At 42.9% G+C, this 12,985-nt stretch overlaps 1 protein-coding gene across 5 annotated transcripts in view; it reads right to left on the bottom strand.

Moving 5' to 3' along the window:
* Positions 1-12,985, bottom strand: part of zgc:110158 (uncharacterized protein LOC553590 homolog) — a 45,337-nt gene that overhangs the window by 16,955 nt on the left and 15,397 nt on the right. For all 5 annotated transcript variants that reach the window (XM_058090222.1, XM_058090223.1, XM_058090221.1 and 2 more), the window contains exon 4: positions 11,064-11,148. In XM_058090222.1, the coding sequence (XP_057946205.1) occupies positions 11,064-11,148 (85 nt within the window). The remainder of the gene's footprint in view (positions 1-11,063; positions 11,149-12,985) is intronic.

Below are 12,985 nucleotides of genomic sequence, written 5' to 3'. Positions count from 1 at the left end.
TGCCAGTTTTTACAGACAGTGTGAAAGGGGACCAGCATTCATGCATCATGCATTCATTCATTTTCTACCGCTTATCCTCACGAGGGTCGCGGGGGTGCTGGAGCCTATCCCAGCTGTCTTCGGGCAAGAGGCGGGGTACACCCTGGACTGGTCGCCAGCCAATCACAGGGCACATATAGACAAACAACCATTCACACTCACATTCATACCTATGGACAATTTGGAGTGGCCAATTAACCTAGCATGTTTTTGGAATGTGGGAGGAAACCGGAGTACCCGGAGAAAACCCACGCATGCACGGGGAGAACATGCAAACTCCACACAGAGATGGCCGAAGGTGGAATCGAACTTGCATCTTCGAGCTGTGTGGCCTGCGCACTAACCACTTCTCGACTGTGCAGACCCTATTCAGTAACATTCATTCATTCATTCATTTTCTACCGCTTTTCCTCACGAGGGTCGCGGGGGGTGCTGGAGCCTATCCCAGCTGTCTTTGGGCGAGAGGCGGGGTACACCTTGGACTGGTCGCCAGCCAATCACAGGGCACATATAGACAAACAACCATTCACACTCACATTCATACCTATGGACAATTTGGAGTCACCAATTAACCTAGCATGTTTTTGGAATGTGGGAGGAAACCGGAGTACCCGGAGAAAACCCACGCATGCACAGGGAGAAAATGCAAACTCCACACAGAGATGGCCGAGGGTGGAATTGAACCCTGGTCTCCTAGCTATGAGGTCTGCGCGCTAACCACTCGACCGCCGTGCCGCCGTTATTCAGTAACATTTCCTACTAAAAAATAATGAACATTTTTTTTTACCACAGCCTGTTCAAGCCAGGTATATCCAACGGTTTTCCAGATTGGATAACTGTATAAATGTCAAGGACAGAGAATCCTGCCAGTATCCAGAGGTCGTATCGGAGCCATAAAAAAGCCGGGTCAGGGACACACTCAACACTCACTTCTCCCCTTCAGTCGCTGTGTGAAAGCGCACAAGGGTGCGGCAATATCACAGGGTTCTGTAAGGAAGGAAAAGCCAATAAATGCCAGTTCTTCGTGCACAACCTCAGTGCTAAACCAAAGGAGCACAAGCTAACACTGTTGTCTCGCTCCTTTGTCAAGCCAAACAATATGCAAAGAAAACTGGAACTGGAATCTTGGGGGAGGTGACTCGCCAAATGATTCAGCCCGGGAGTTACATATGATATAACTGTATTCTCGTCAACACACATAGACGGAGACGCATGTTCAAAGTGCTTACATAAGCACGCCGGAACAAACACACACACAAAGAGTTGCATCACAAGCTTATAAAGTACAGCCTTTCAGTAGTGAGGCAGACGGAGGAGAATGGGGAGGATGGGGGGGGGTTTAAGACCCAGGGGAGGGAACGGTGCTCACCAACACACACGCACCCTTCACCATGCATTGGTCCACCAGTGTGCGAGCGTGCACACGCACACACACACACACACACCTAACGAGCACACTACATCGTAGTGACACACGCACGCTTGGATATACTACCAATTACTTCCTTGCACTTCTACGTGAAATCAGCGCACACAAATAACAAAAGGAGGGAAAAAAAATCACATGCACAAACACACCTCCCCCCATCTTTATGTTAATTCTGCTAGTGAACATGAGCAGGCCACCGAGTCCTTGGGGAGGGAGCAGGGTCGGCTGTCTCTCTCCTTCCCCCTCATCTTTTCTTCTCCATCCTTTCCCACCATCTTTCCACCCTAATACTAATACACACACACACAGGTATATTCTCTTCCCTGTGCCCCGCAACCTTAGTACAATTCGTCCCTATCGCAACCTTTTCCTCCCCTCATGCCTTCAACGCTGCCGCCATCCCCCCCTCACCTCCCCCTTCCACGTCTTACGAGTAGGGCGTCAGAAGCTTGCAGAAGCTGTTGCCATGGAGACAGGTCCTATCTGCACTCTGTCCCCCTGGCATCCCCCGCTCCAGGAGAGAGAAAGAACAAGAAGATGCAGGAGAAGGAGAGTAGAGTTTGAAGATAAACATGCAAGGTTGGAGAGAGGCTGTGAACGAAGGGGGAAAAAAATGGGATTTGTTCATCATCAATCACCGTGGCACATTATTGATAAAGACTATTAACAACATCTATTAGTTCTTGTTCCTTTTCTCCGTGCAAAAGGTAGATTTAGTATGCAGCCGGGTCTTTATTAAAACCAAACTGGCCCACTGTGCTTTTGTAGCGACGCCCACAGTGTCGCCTATATCTACCTTTTCACTGCAACACAAAGCACACAAGTAGAGTTACACACACACACACACACAAAAACAAAAGACAAGCCTGCCATCTTCAATCAGCAGAGAAAGTAAAGCTGGAAATAAGGGGAAGGGGTGGGGGGTCTTGTTTATGATGATAAACAATAGTTGCCAAAAAGAGCATGTGCCATACATCACAAGCACCACTGCCACTCTAATTCACTGACATAATGAACATACATATTTGTAGCACAGCGGCTTGAAACGCTAAATAATGATGAGGCAGGAAGCGTAAGAGTCAATTATGTCACTAGAGCCCACCAAAAGTTAAACAAAAACAGAGGGAGACGTTTTGAAAATGCTCGGGGATATTTATGCAACAACTACCGTAAATGATCCAATTAACGCCTCTATTTAACTAACCACAGTCTCCTATAAAGCAAATTACTGCCTGGGTATCTAATTAGGGCAAAAAACATTCACATTCACACCTGTAATGGCTGTAGGCAACCTCCTGCTGTATTATTTTATTTTATTTTTTTACTAACCGCACAAAATGGCTGTAGCTACATTTGAAGTATAAGTAGTGGTCAGCATCATTCAAACTCTGCATGTACTTCAAAATGTATTTACTGCTGTTCCAACATTTTTGTTGCTAATATGTTGTGCAATATACTTATTGATAAATAACTATGTGGTCAGAGATGGCTACATTTTCCTTTCTGCTTTCTCATGTACTCTTCATCATTACTAACGATACAAAATAAGTTGCAGCATATGATGATAGTACCCTCTCTACAATTGTATTGCTACTATCCAACTTCATGAGTTCTAGCCCGAGGTCTCCAACTTGGGGCCATATTTTGTGGCCCCCATACTAAAAAATAAAGGATGCACGGGCTCCTTTGAAATTTTGTAAATATGATAAGAATGGGCTTCACAGAGGACTAGTTAGCACGCAGGCCTCACAGCCAGGAGACCTAAGTTCGATTCCACCCTCGGCCATCTCTGTGTGGAGTTTGCATGTTCTCCCCGTGCATGCGTGGGTTTTCTCCGGGTACTCCGGTTTCCTCCCACATTCCAAAAACATGCTAGGTTAATTGGCCACTCCAAATTGTCCATAGGTATGAATGTGAGTGTGAATGGTTGTTTGTCTATATGTGCCCTGTGATTGGCTGCCGACCAGTCCGGGGTGTACCCCGACTCTCGCCCAATGACAGCTGGGATAGGCTCCGTGACCCTCGTGAGGATAATTGGTAGAAAATGAATGAATGAATGAATCTGACTTTAAAAAGACACCATTTTGCGACTGGAATGACATTTTTCTCATAATATTACAAGTTTATTCTCATAAAAATGCACCTTTTTTCAAGTCAGAATGACTTTTTAGTCTTAATATTTTTGACTTTGTGCTCATAAAATTACGGCTGTTTTTACATTTCTGCTGTTTTCTTATTTCCATATATACAAACTAGAGGTCCACAAGGGATGGTCAAAGGCACTTTAGCTTGCTTAAAAGGAAGCGGCTGTTCAATTGGGCAAGTCATAGCCAACACTGAAATCACAGTGAGCTTGTCACACGAGACAGAACACGGCTTGCAATCACAGCAACGCAAAAATGACATGTACTGTAACAGGCAAGAAAATTACAGCAACTACTGCTACTACTAATATAGGGAATAATAAACAACTATGTTAACTAAACACATATGTAACCTCAGCAAAGTTTTACAAAACAAGGCATTATGGGAAGCCAAAAGTGGAGTTTAACTTTAAGAAAAGTACAAACAAATATACAAAATATGACTATATATTGCAATCTGCTAGTATGATGTATAGAATTTCTACTATGTGACTACACTCGTCACTCTGTGTGCATGCTCACTGCGAGATTGAAAAAGAGATTGTGACTGAAAAAAGGCTCAATCCATTCGTGCCGTTGTTCTATGGAACAAATGCGGCACTGTGCTGAGAGCAATGCCTCCCAACCTTCTTCCTGTCTGTCTGGAGTATGATCAAGTTCTTCTTAATGTCAAGAAATCAAATACAAATAAAAGGGATTTAAAGAAAGTATACAAAATGATACAAAATAAATTGTAACATGACTGCAATCAAGGTGGGTCACAACTTAATGGCCACAGGAAAATGAGAACATTTCAGAAGCCCTGATCTCGGTGTCTTAACCAGCAACACTGTTGCCCCAATATGTTCTTCTATGAATACGACTGTCTGGAGGACGCAAAAGCAAAGAAAAAGTTAGCCGGGAAAGTGAAGAAAAGGTATGCAGCGCCCCTCGTCTGCTCCTGCATTCCACCTCCTCCACAGTGGCTGATTTTTATTTTAGCTTCGCCATTCTTTTTATTCCTCGTCTTTGTCTTTGGCCTCTGTGCCGGGTCTCTGGAGTGTGAGTTGAGTGGATGTTGTGTCTGCGGCGTGTATTAGTGCTGTCATCCCGTGTGTGTGTGTGTGTGTGTGTGTGTGTGTGCGCGGACTCTGCTTTTTTTCATGTTTGCGAGTCCGACGTAACAGCGTGAGTGAAGCGTCCGTATCCTGTTGCTCCTGAGCGCAATCGCCGTGTTTTGACTGGGTTGATAAATTAGCTGGATCACCACAGTCAGCTCTTTTGCCTCCCTTCTCCACACACACTCCCTCCATCACCTCCCCCTACCTCGGCCCCTCCCTCCCTTTCTCTCTGTGTGCTAAGGACAGGAGGTCAAGGAGACGGTGATGAGGTACATATCAGTGTGAACCAGAATGTAGATTAGTAGCCTCTCCAGGCAGGCGCGCACACACACACACACACACACACTTCGTCTTGTGTTTATGTCTCTGTTTTTTCTGTGTGAAAGGAATCAGGCGGAGGTCAATAATGTGTTGAGCACTATTGATCCATCCAGTAGGTCCTGCACATGAGAGGAAAATGGAGCCTTCCTTGAGTAGATGCCGTTAGCAGCCCTGTGGCACCATTAGCCTCATCTTTACCAACACCCTAGGTGGAGATGGTCAAAGTCAACGTGGCATCTTTGCAGGAGAGCCACATCTGTCCAAGTAGTATGAAAAAAAAAAACATTTTGTCATATAAGGACGGCCTTGCGGCGCCACGAGCCAGGGCGGAAATGCTGATTTGAAAGCTGAAAAAAAATGTTTACGGTCGACTTCAAAAGGTTGCGCACTTTATGTCGCACGTCTGCAGTTGTTTGCCTGAGGCATGATGATCAAAACCTGGCCCCCCACGCACGCGCAACACACACCAAAACGGATAACCTCCCCTGGACCTGGAGGCAGCGCCGGGTAAAATGACTTTGAACAGCTCATTCATCGATCAACACATTTCACTCACCTGTATTTAATCAATTCGATTCAACACCATATGACTTTTAAGGTTATCTGGGGGTTTTAAGCTCACACCATTAAAAAGAACATAGACTTTGGGTGGCCGTCTGCCTCAACAGATTGGGTTTTCTTGGTCTATAGCAGATGAAGTAAAAACCTGTCACTGTGAGTGCGGAAAATGCAGCGTTATCGTTGGTTGTGGGTATTTTTGTACTTGGGATACTACATTACCACGATCATTAAACCTTCCCCTTGGTATTAAATGAATATGCAGATAAACAATATCCATTGTAAGTGGGCAATAAAAGGGTAGCTCAAATTGAACCCATTCATACGGACGGATGCCGACATCAAACCACAATGAAAGACGAAGGATGGTTACTTATCGATTTATCAGTGTTCACCTGAAACTTCAAAATCAAAATGTGACCATGCAAAATACACATACACTATACAATTAATTTAACCAATTAATTATGCTCAATATTTCAAGTTAATTCCGATAAAAATGTGGATGTTTTTTTAAGTGTGCATGGGGGGGTACATGGCTTCAGGTCAAATGTTTGGGAACCACTTACCTATTATTAGTCAAAAAATATTGAAAGACAAGTTATCTGTAATATTCCAGTCACTAGGCATCAGTAATGTTATGAGACATGATGTTAGATTACATTAGATTGGCTACTGGGCCAAAATGCCATGGCTGAGATCAAGTGGGGGGAAATAATTCCCTACTCAGTGTGATATACTTTCTTAAGTTTAGAATAAGCTAATTGAAGAGGCCAACTAGTTACCATGAGGCGGGCGTCTTATGTCCTCGGATTGATCCCATAGCCTGCACAATATGATGTAATCAAAGAATATGAGTGTAAAGGTGACTACTGCAGTGTCTATCTACAGGGCTCTAATAATGAAGAAAGTGTTTTCTATGAAAATATTCAATTTATTAATATTGAATTCTGCTTCTGGAAAGACAGTTATCCCAGTCGGGTCTGGAACCAACTAACCGCAATAAACAAGGGACCAATACTACTACTACTACTACTACTACTACTACCCATCACAAAAGCTGTTGAATCCCTTACATTTGTACAGGTTTTCCTTCCTTTAGCCATTTTTTGCATGATGCTTAAAATGGCTTAATATGGTGGACAGTAGGAGTAAATTAGGTGCTAATTTAGGCATAAACTGCAACTTACATTAAAAAAAGCAGAGTTGTCGGAACAGAACTTGTTGGTAAACAGAGGACTTCCCGTATGGCCTTTATCTTTACTCCCCATTGTGACATTTGCCCACTCAGCTCCATTTTCAGACAATTTTGGTGTTGTCCACACTGCCCTCCTCTACACAGCATTGTGGGTAAACAGAGAGATTAGCCAATCAATCTTCTCCCAGAAAGAGAGGTAGTGGAATTGGCGAGAGCGCGAAGGAGGGAGATAGGAAAGGAGGAAGAGGCAAAGGGGACAGTGAGAGAGAGGGAGTGATAAGGTAAAGGAGGTGAGGGAAGAGAGAAGTGTAGAAGCAAAATATAATAAATCGATGCAGATCTTCAGATGTCACAATGTAAACAGGCAGGTGTAAAAAAAAAAAAAAAAAAGGCTGGAGTGTGAAAGTGGCAAAAGTGATGATAAATGTAAATAACGAGCGAGTGTATAGAAACAATGGAGGTGAGGAGTGGGATTGTGTAAGGGAAAGAACTGGCTGCAAGCATCAAGCCGCTAAGAACTGAATTTGTTTCTCAGCAAACTGTTAAATGAACAAACTGCTATCTGAGAAAACAAAAGCACTTTGAGCACCTAGAAACAGACAGCTTGACACTACACTTTTTAATACAATGCAAAAATTATGCAATGCATAAATTAATTTCATGAGGTATGGACATCATAATCAATGAATTCATCATTGAAAAATCTGGCAATTGCGATGAATTTATTGTTGATTAACTGTGTCTGGAGGCAAAAACGCACTACTTGACTACAACCAGCAGAGGCGCTGTTTGATTCAGTCTCAACTCGTTTGCTGCGTAAACGATGTTACGATGTTAGTAAGTTCACCATCCACACAGACCTCCACTGTAGCACATTATTTTGCCTCTAAAGTGGCATACAACTCAAACCACCGTGCAAGACGTCAGCAGGGTATGAAGAGAAAAACACGAGAAGAAGAATATATTGCATAATGCAATACAATGTGCATATTTTATTTAATTTTTGGCTAGATGAAGCATTTTCAAGACGCATTCAGAAGACGTATACAAAAGCGTTGTATTGATAGGTAGTATTCTACACTGGTCACTACGTGTCAGTAATGTTAGACTGCTGAGACAACAGCTACCACAGTAATAAGTACTGTACAGCAGGAGTCCCCCCGCCCCACCAGTACCAGTCCTTGGGTGGGGGACGAACCGGGCCAAGGGAAATTTTCAGGTTCAATGATAAAAAAAAATAAAAAATAAAAAATTGATGTCAATTTTAGAACTATGGGCCATTGCTTTATTCAAAAATAACATACAGTTAGCTTTTATTTATTTTATAAATGATATACGTAGAGCTAGGTGGTGGTACAGCTGTGTGGTTAGCCTGTTGGTCAGTTGTGGAAAACTTGGGTTCAAATCTCTGCTTGGGCATCTCAGTGTGGGGTTTGCATGTTTTCCCCGTGCATGCCAAGCGGAGAGTCGAACCCAGGTCTTCCCATCTCCTGGTTGTGTGGCCAACACACTAACCACTCTGTAATCGTACAGCCTTATTTTCTCTTATTATGTCTACTATATTGGGTAATGGGTATAAAAGGTGACTATGAGGTGTTATTTAATGTCTAGAGGGCGCTAATCTTGTTTGCAAAAAACGTATTTAAAAGGTCGCAAACAGGTCCCTACTTTGTGGAAATTCACTTAACCAATTAACTGCTAGTGAGGGATTATTGCATATACACACAGCGACTATGACTCCAACTATTCATCGATTGTCTTAGATTAACATTCATGAATGGATCTAATGAGACAAGGCACGCTGTGAAGGGAGGACAGATTGTCCAGTAACTGGTGGGTTGCATGTTTCGAATCCCGCTTCCTCCATCCCAGCCACTGCCGTTGTGCCCTTGAGCAAGACGCTTCACACTACTTTGCTCACGGGGTCACCTACAAATGACGCAGATCCAAACCAGGCAGGGTGAGCTTTAGATTGATCTAACCACAATAAAATCCTTATAGAAGAGCAACAATGAATTTAAGAAGTTAGCTTAACTAAATGAATACATGTATTCATATTTATAGTATGCTGAGCCCTTTTTAATGCAAACGAACAAAGACTAAAAGGACCTCACTGCAAGTCAGGATTCCAAAGGATTAGATGCGTTGTAAAGACTAAAGAAACCTCCACCGGGGCCAATGCAAGTTTGCGGCTGCTTTTGTTTAACAAATGTGCCCCCGTACTGTAATGACTATTTCCTCTGCTCAGACATTTGAGGAGAAACAACTAGCATCAATAAACTACTGTTGAAGATAGTGAAGATAAAGAGCCTCAAAGCCCTTCATCCTGCATGTCACACAAAGCCGACTGCCACCGTAAAACCTTTGCAGGGTCCCGGCACCCAGCGGAGAACGCCGGGATAATGCCTCATAAACGGCGGCCCCCGCAATCAAGCAGCCTTCAAAAGACTGACAAACTCTTGTAAAGATAAGACACACACACACACACACACACACACACACAAATTCCCTTTTTTCGCTATGTCTTCTCTGTCAAGCGTCTCTTGAAACCAGCAGAGAGGACCTGTGCTCGGAGAGAGAGGCCTCAGGGGGGCCGGAGCCAAAATTAAACCGGGCTTGTCTCCTTCGCTTCATCACTGCTGGGAAGCAGACAGCGAGCGACCGTGCAGCACGACTATCGCACTGTCACGCACGCACACGGGGGTTAACTGGCACTGGGGGTGTGAGCCCCTCCACCCTTCTTCTATAGGCTGCTTGCCAAAGATGCCCCCCGTCCATAAATACGCACGCACACACACAGACACAAAATCCCTGGCTTAGCCTCAACCCAGTGCTGGGATTACCGGATTAGAACTCTATTCCATTATCTCCCCACACTATACAGCATGCACGCACACACGAACACACACAGTCTTGACCAGAGGGCATGGCCTCCTAAGGGGAAAGATGCAGCGTATCAATCATAACACATGACATTTACACACGAGACGAGATACAGTAGCTTCTTCCAGGTCCACTTACATGCCCATCCCATTTCATAACAAGGGACACGTTTTGAACACCACCCTCCTCCTCTGAGGGTTCTCTTGCGGGTCCGTCCTGACCACTGCCAGTTTTTACCGGTGGCTTCAATGTAAGTTTACTACTGATGTTCTACTAGCAGCAGAGGTTCTCAACTGGTTTGGCTGCGAGACCCACCATCACCCCTCAATGACAAGTGCTGACCCAAATTGCAGGAATTTTTCAACTCAAACTTCTCACATATGTTCTATTTTATGGGACTGTTTTCAACACAGTGCTGTCTCTTCTCCAGCAAATATCTACAGCTGTGTGTCTGAAGGACAGCCCTTCCTTGACAACAACACAAATGGACAAAACTGCTGTAATTAGAGTAATAAAGAATAAAGTCAATATAATATAAGTAACTGAAAAGTTAAAAAAAATATATTTTACAACAATAAACAATAAAATACTGTGAGAAAAAAAATATTATCATTTTAGTAGCATTAAGTTGAAGTGTTAAAGAAAAAAACACGTTGAAAGCTGAAATGCAGATTTTCTAGAAGTATATATAAATATTATATATTCATATTATATACATATACACATATACATATATATATGTATATATATTTACTACCACTTATCCTCACGAGGGTCGCGGGCGAGCTGGAGCCTATCCCAGCTGTCTTCGGGCGAGAGGTGGGGTACACCCTGGACTGGTGGCCAGCCAATCACAGGGCACATATAGACAAACAACCATTCACACTCACATTCATACCTATGGACAATTTGGAGTGGCCAATTAACCTAGCATGTTTTTGGAACGTGGGAGGAAACCGGAGTACCCTGGTCTCCTAGCTGTGAGGTCTGCGCGCTATATATATATATATATATATATATATATATATATATATATATATATATATATATATATATATATATATATATATATATATATATATATATATATATATATATATATATATATATATATATATATATATATATATATATATATATATATATATATATATATATATATATATATATATATATATATATATATATATATATATATATATATATATATATAACACGTCTTAGCATATCTACATGTGTTGCTTTACAAAATATCCAAGTGACCCTTGCATCCTTTCATTTTTCACCCTTGGCATAAGTGTTAGGAGTGAAACGTGTCATCAGTGGTAATCCACACAGTGGAGGTACGGCCTAGAAAGAGTTCAAATACCCGATTGAGTGAGGCCACTTACATAGTCATGGAAGGCCTTGGCCTCACTGGAGTGCTCACACGTCTCCCTTCGGTCTGGAGCTGCACAGTACAAGTCCCAGAATACGCTGAAATGGAGGGGGTGGGGGTGGGGGGGGGCGGGGGGTAGAGAAAAGGTCGCAAGGGTTAGCAAATGGAGCAACACAAGCCAATGTGTAACAGCTATTCATAACCCATTCACACACTCTCACTATCAGCGTAGTGCTCTTAAAACTGCCTCTTATACACTTGAGCAACGGCATGCGGCGGGACACAATGCCGGTGTCACACCCCCTCCCCCTCTACCCTCAATCAGCCTCTCAGTCACTGTAAATACACCTCACTGACAATGTAGTACACCTTGTAAACGTATCAAGTCCTTGTGATAGAGCAACAAGGCAGTCCGGTGATTGGAAATGGACAGAGATGGGTACTTGTAAACCCCGTCAATATAAACTTCGATCGCAGTCTATTTGGGCAGTGGAAGTGGGGGAAATCGCCAACATGGCCGGCAACACTATCCGCCAAGTGTCTAAGAGGTCCTAATTGGATCAGTCTGTATGTATCGATTCGGGGCTAGAAAGTGGGTGGAACAGCGCCACACGGTTAAACACAGCCGCGTCATGCTAATTTGCCAGTCCCAAACCGTGTGAACTTATGGATGTTTTGATCAGAAAAAGTCAACTAATTATCCAGCTTAGCCCCCCTCCGTGATGAGGTCAGAGTGCACGGGCGCCGTAGCGGCATGCATACCAATGCTTTGCTCAAATGCAAACTCAAAGACAACATAATTGTATTTATTTCCATTTTATGTGTGCAAGAGAGGAATGACCATGACATCCGATTCCCCCCTCCCAGTTAACCGGGGTTGTAACCTTTTCAAATTATTATGCTGCCCATTCTCTTACTAGCTATTAAAAAACACGTCCTTGGTTTTCACATTGCTGATAGTGCTTGGCGAGCCCGAAGTTCATTCTTATGACTCAGCAGAATCACCCCCTGAGGTGAAAAGTTACACTACAAACTGTACTAAACACCATTTAAAGCTACATGCGGAGTCTGGACACTTTTAAATATTTGCTTTGTAGTTGTAATACAATAATACATAATGCATAGTTGATCATTTCTAGTAACTGGCTTTCATTCTGTCTTTTTGTTGTTGTTGCCATATTAGGTATGGGCTTCAACATAGGTCATAGATAGGGCTGTCACAAGATCACACAAGATTAAAATGGGACAAGATTTCTCGTCTTGTGGGCACCAGGGTTGTGACGATAATACATGAATTAATTAATCGCTCAATAAAGGCCGGCAAAAAGTCTATTTTCCTGGTCTCCCGTTCCCAAACAGGCAGAAAGGGAGTTCACCCCATAGAACATCATCATGAAAGCCGTGAGTCCTTTTGTCAGTCATATAGTCTCTTAGTGTTGGTGGGTGAAGGCGGGGCTGCGAGCATACACACAGACTGCAGAGCGTAGCCTTGTGAGGAGCAATACAGTTAATGTTAAAATTAAATTAGTAGACTGGAAGATATTGTCATGTACTTATACCATATTTTCCGGACTATAAGTCACACTTTTTTAAAATCATAAATAATAAAAAATTATAAATAATAAAAAATGCAACTTATACTCCAGTGCGACTTATGTATGTTTTTTCTACCTAATTATTCATTTTTGGCCTCGTGCGACTTATACTCCGGAGCGACTTATATAGTCCAGAAAATACGGTATATGACAATATATAGACGTCTTCTGTCTTCTTTAGCGCTAGCATATCCTAACTGCTCCACTTAGCTCCTCTATTATGGTAGCCACAGTGCCTCCTACATGAAATGTAGTGCCTGTAGGCAACTTTCTGATTTTACTAACTCCACGAAATGGTAGGAGCCAAATTTGAAGTATTCATGTGTGGGAAGTGCCTGGA

The sequence above is a fragment of the Doryrhamphus excisus genome, chromosome 13 (genome assembly GCF_030265055.1).
Source record: "Doryrhamphus excisus isolate RoL2022-K1 chromosome 13, RoL_Dexc_1.0, whole genome shotgun sequence".
NCBI classification, from domain to species: Eukaryota; Metazoa; Chordata; class Actinopteri; order Syngnathiformes; family Syngnathidae; genus Doryrhamphus; species Doryrhamphus excisus.
This window is presented reverse-complemented; position numbering and strand designations above follow the sequence as displayed.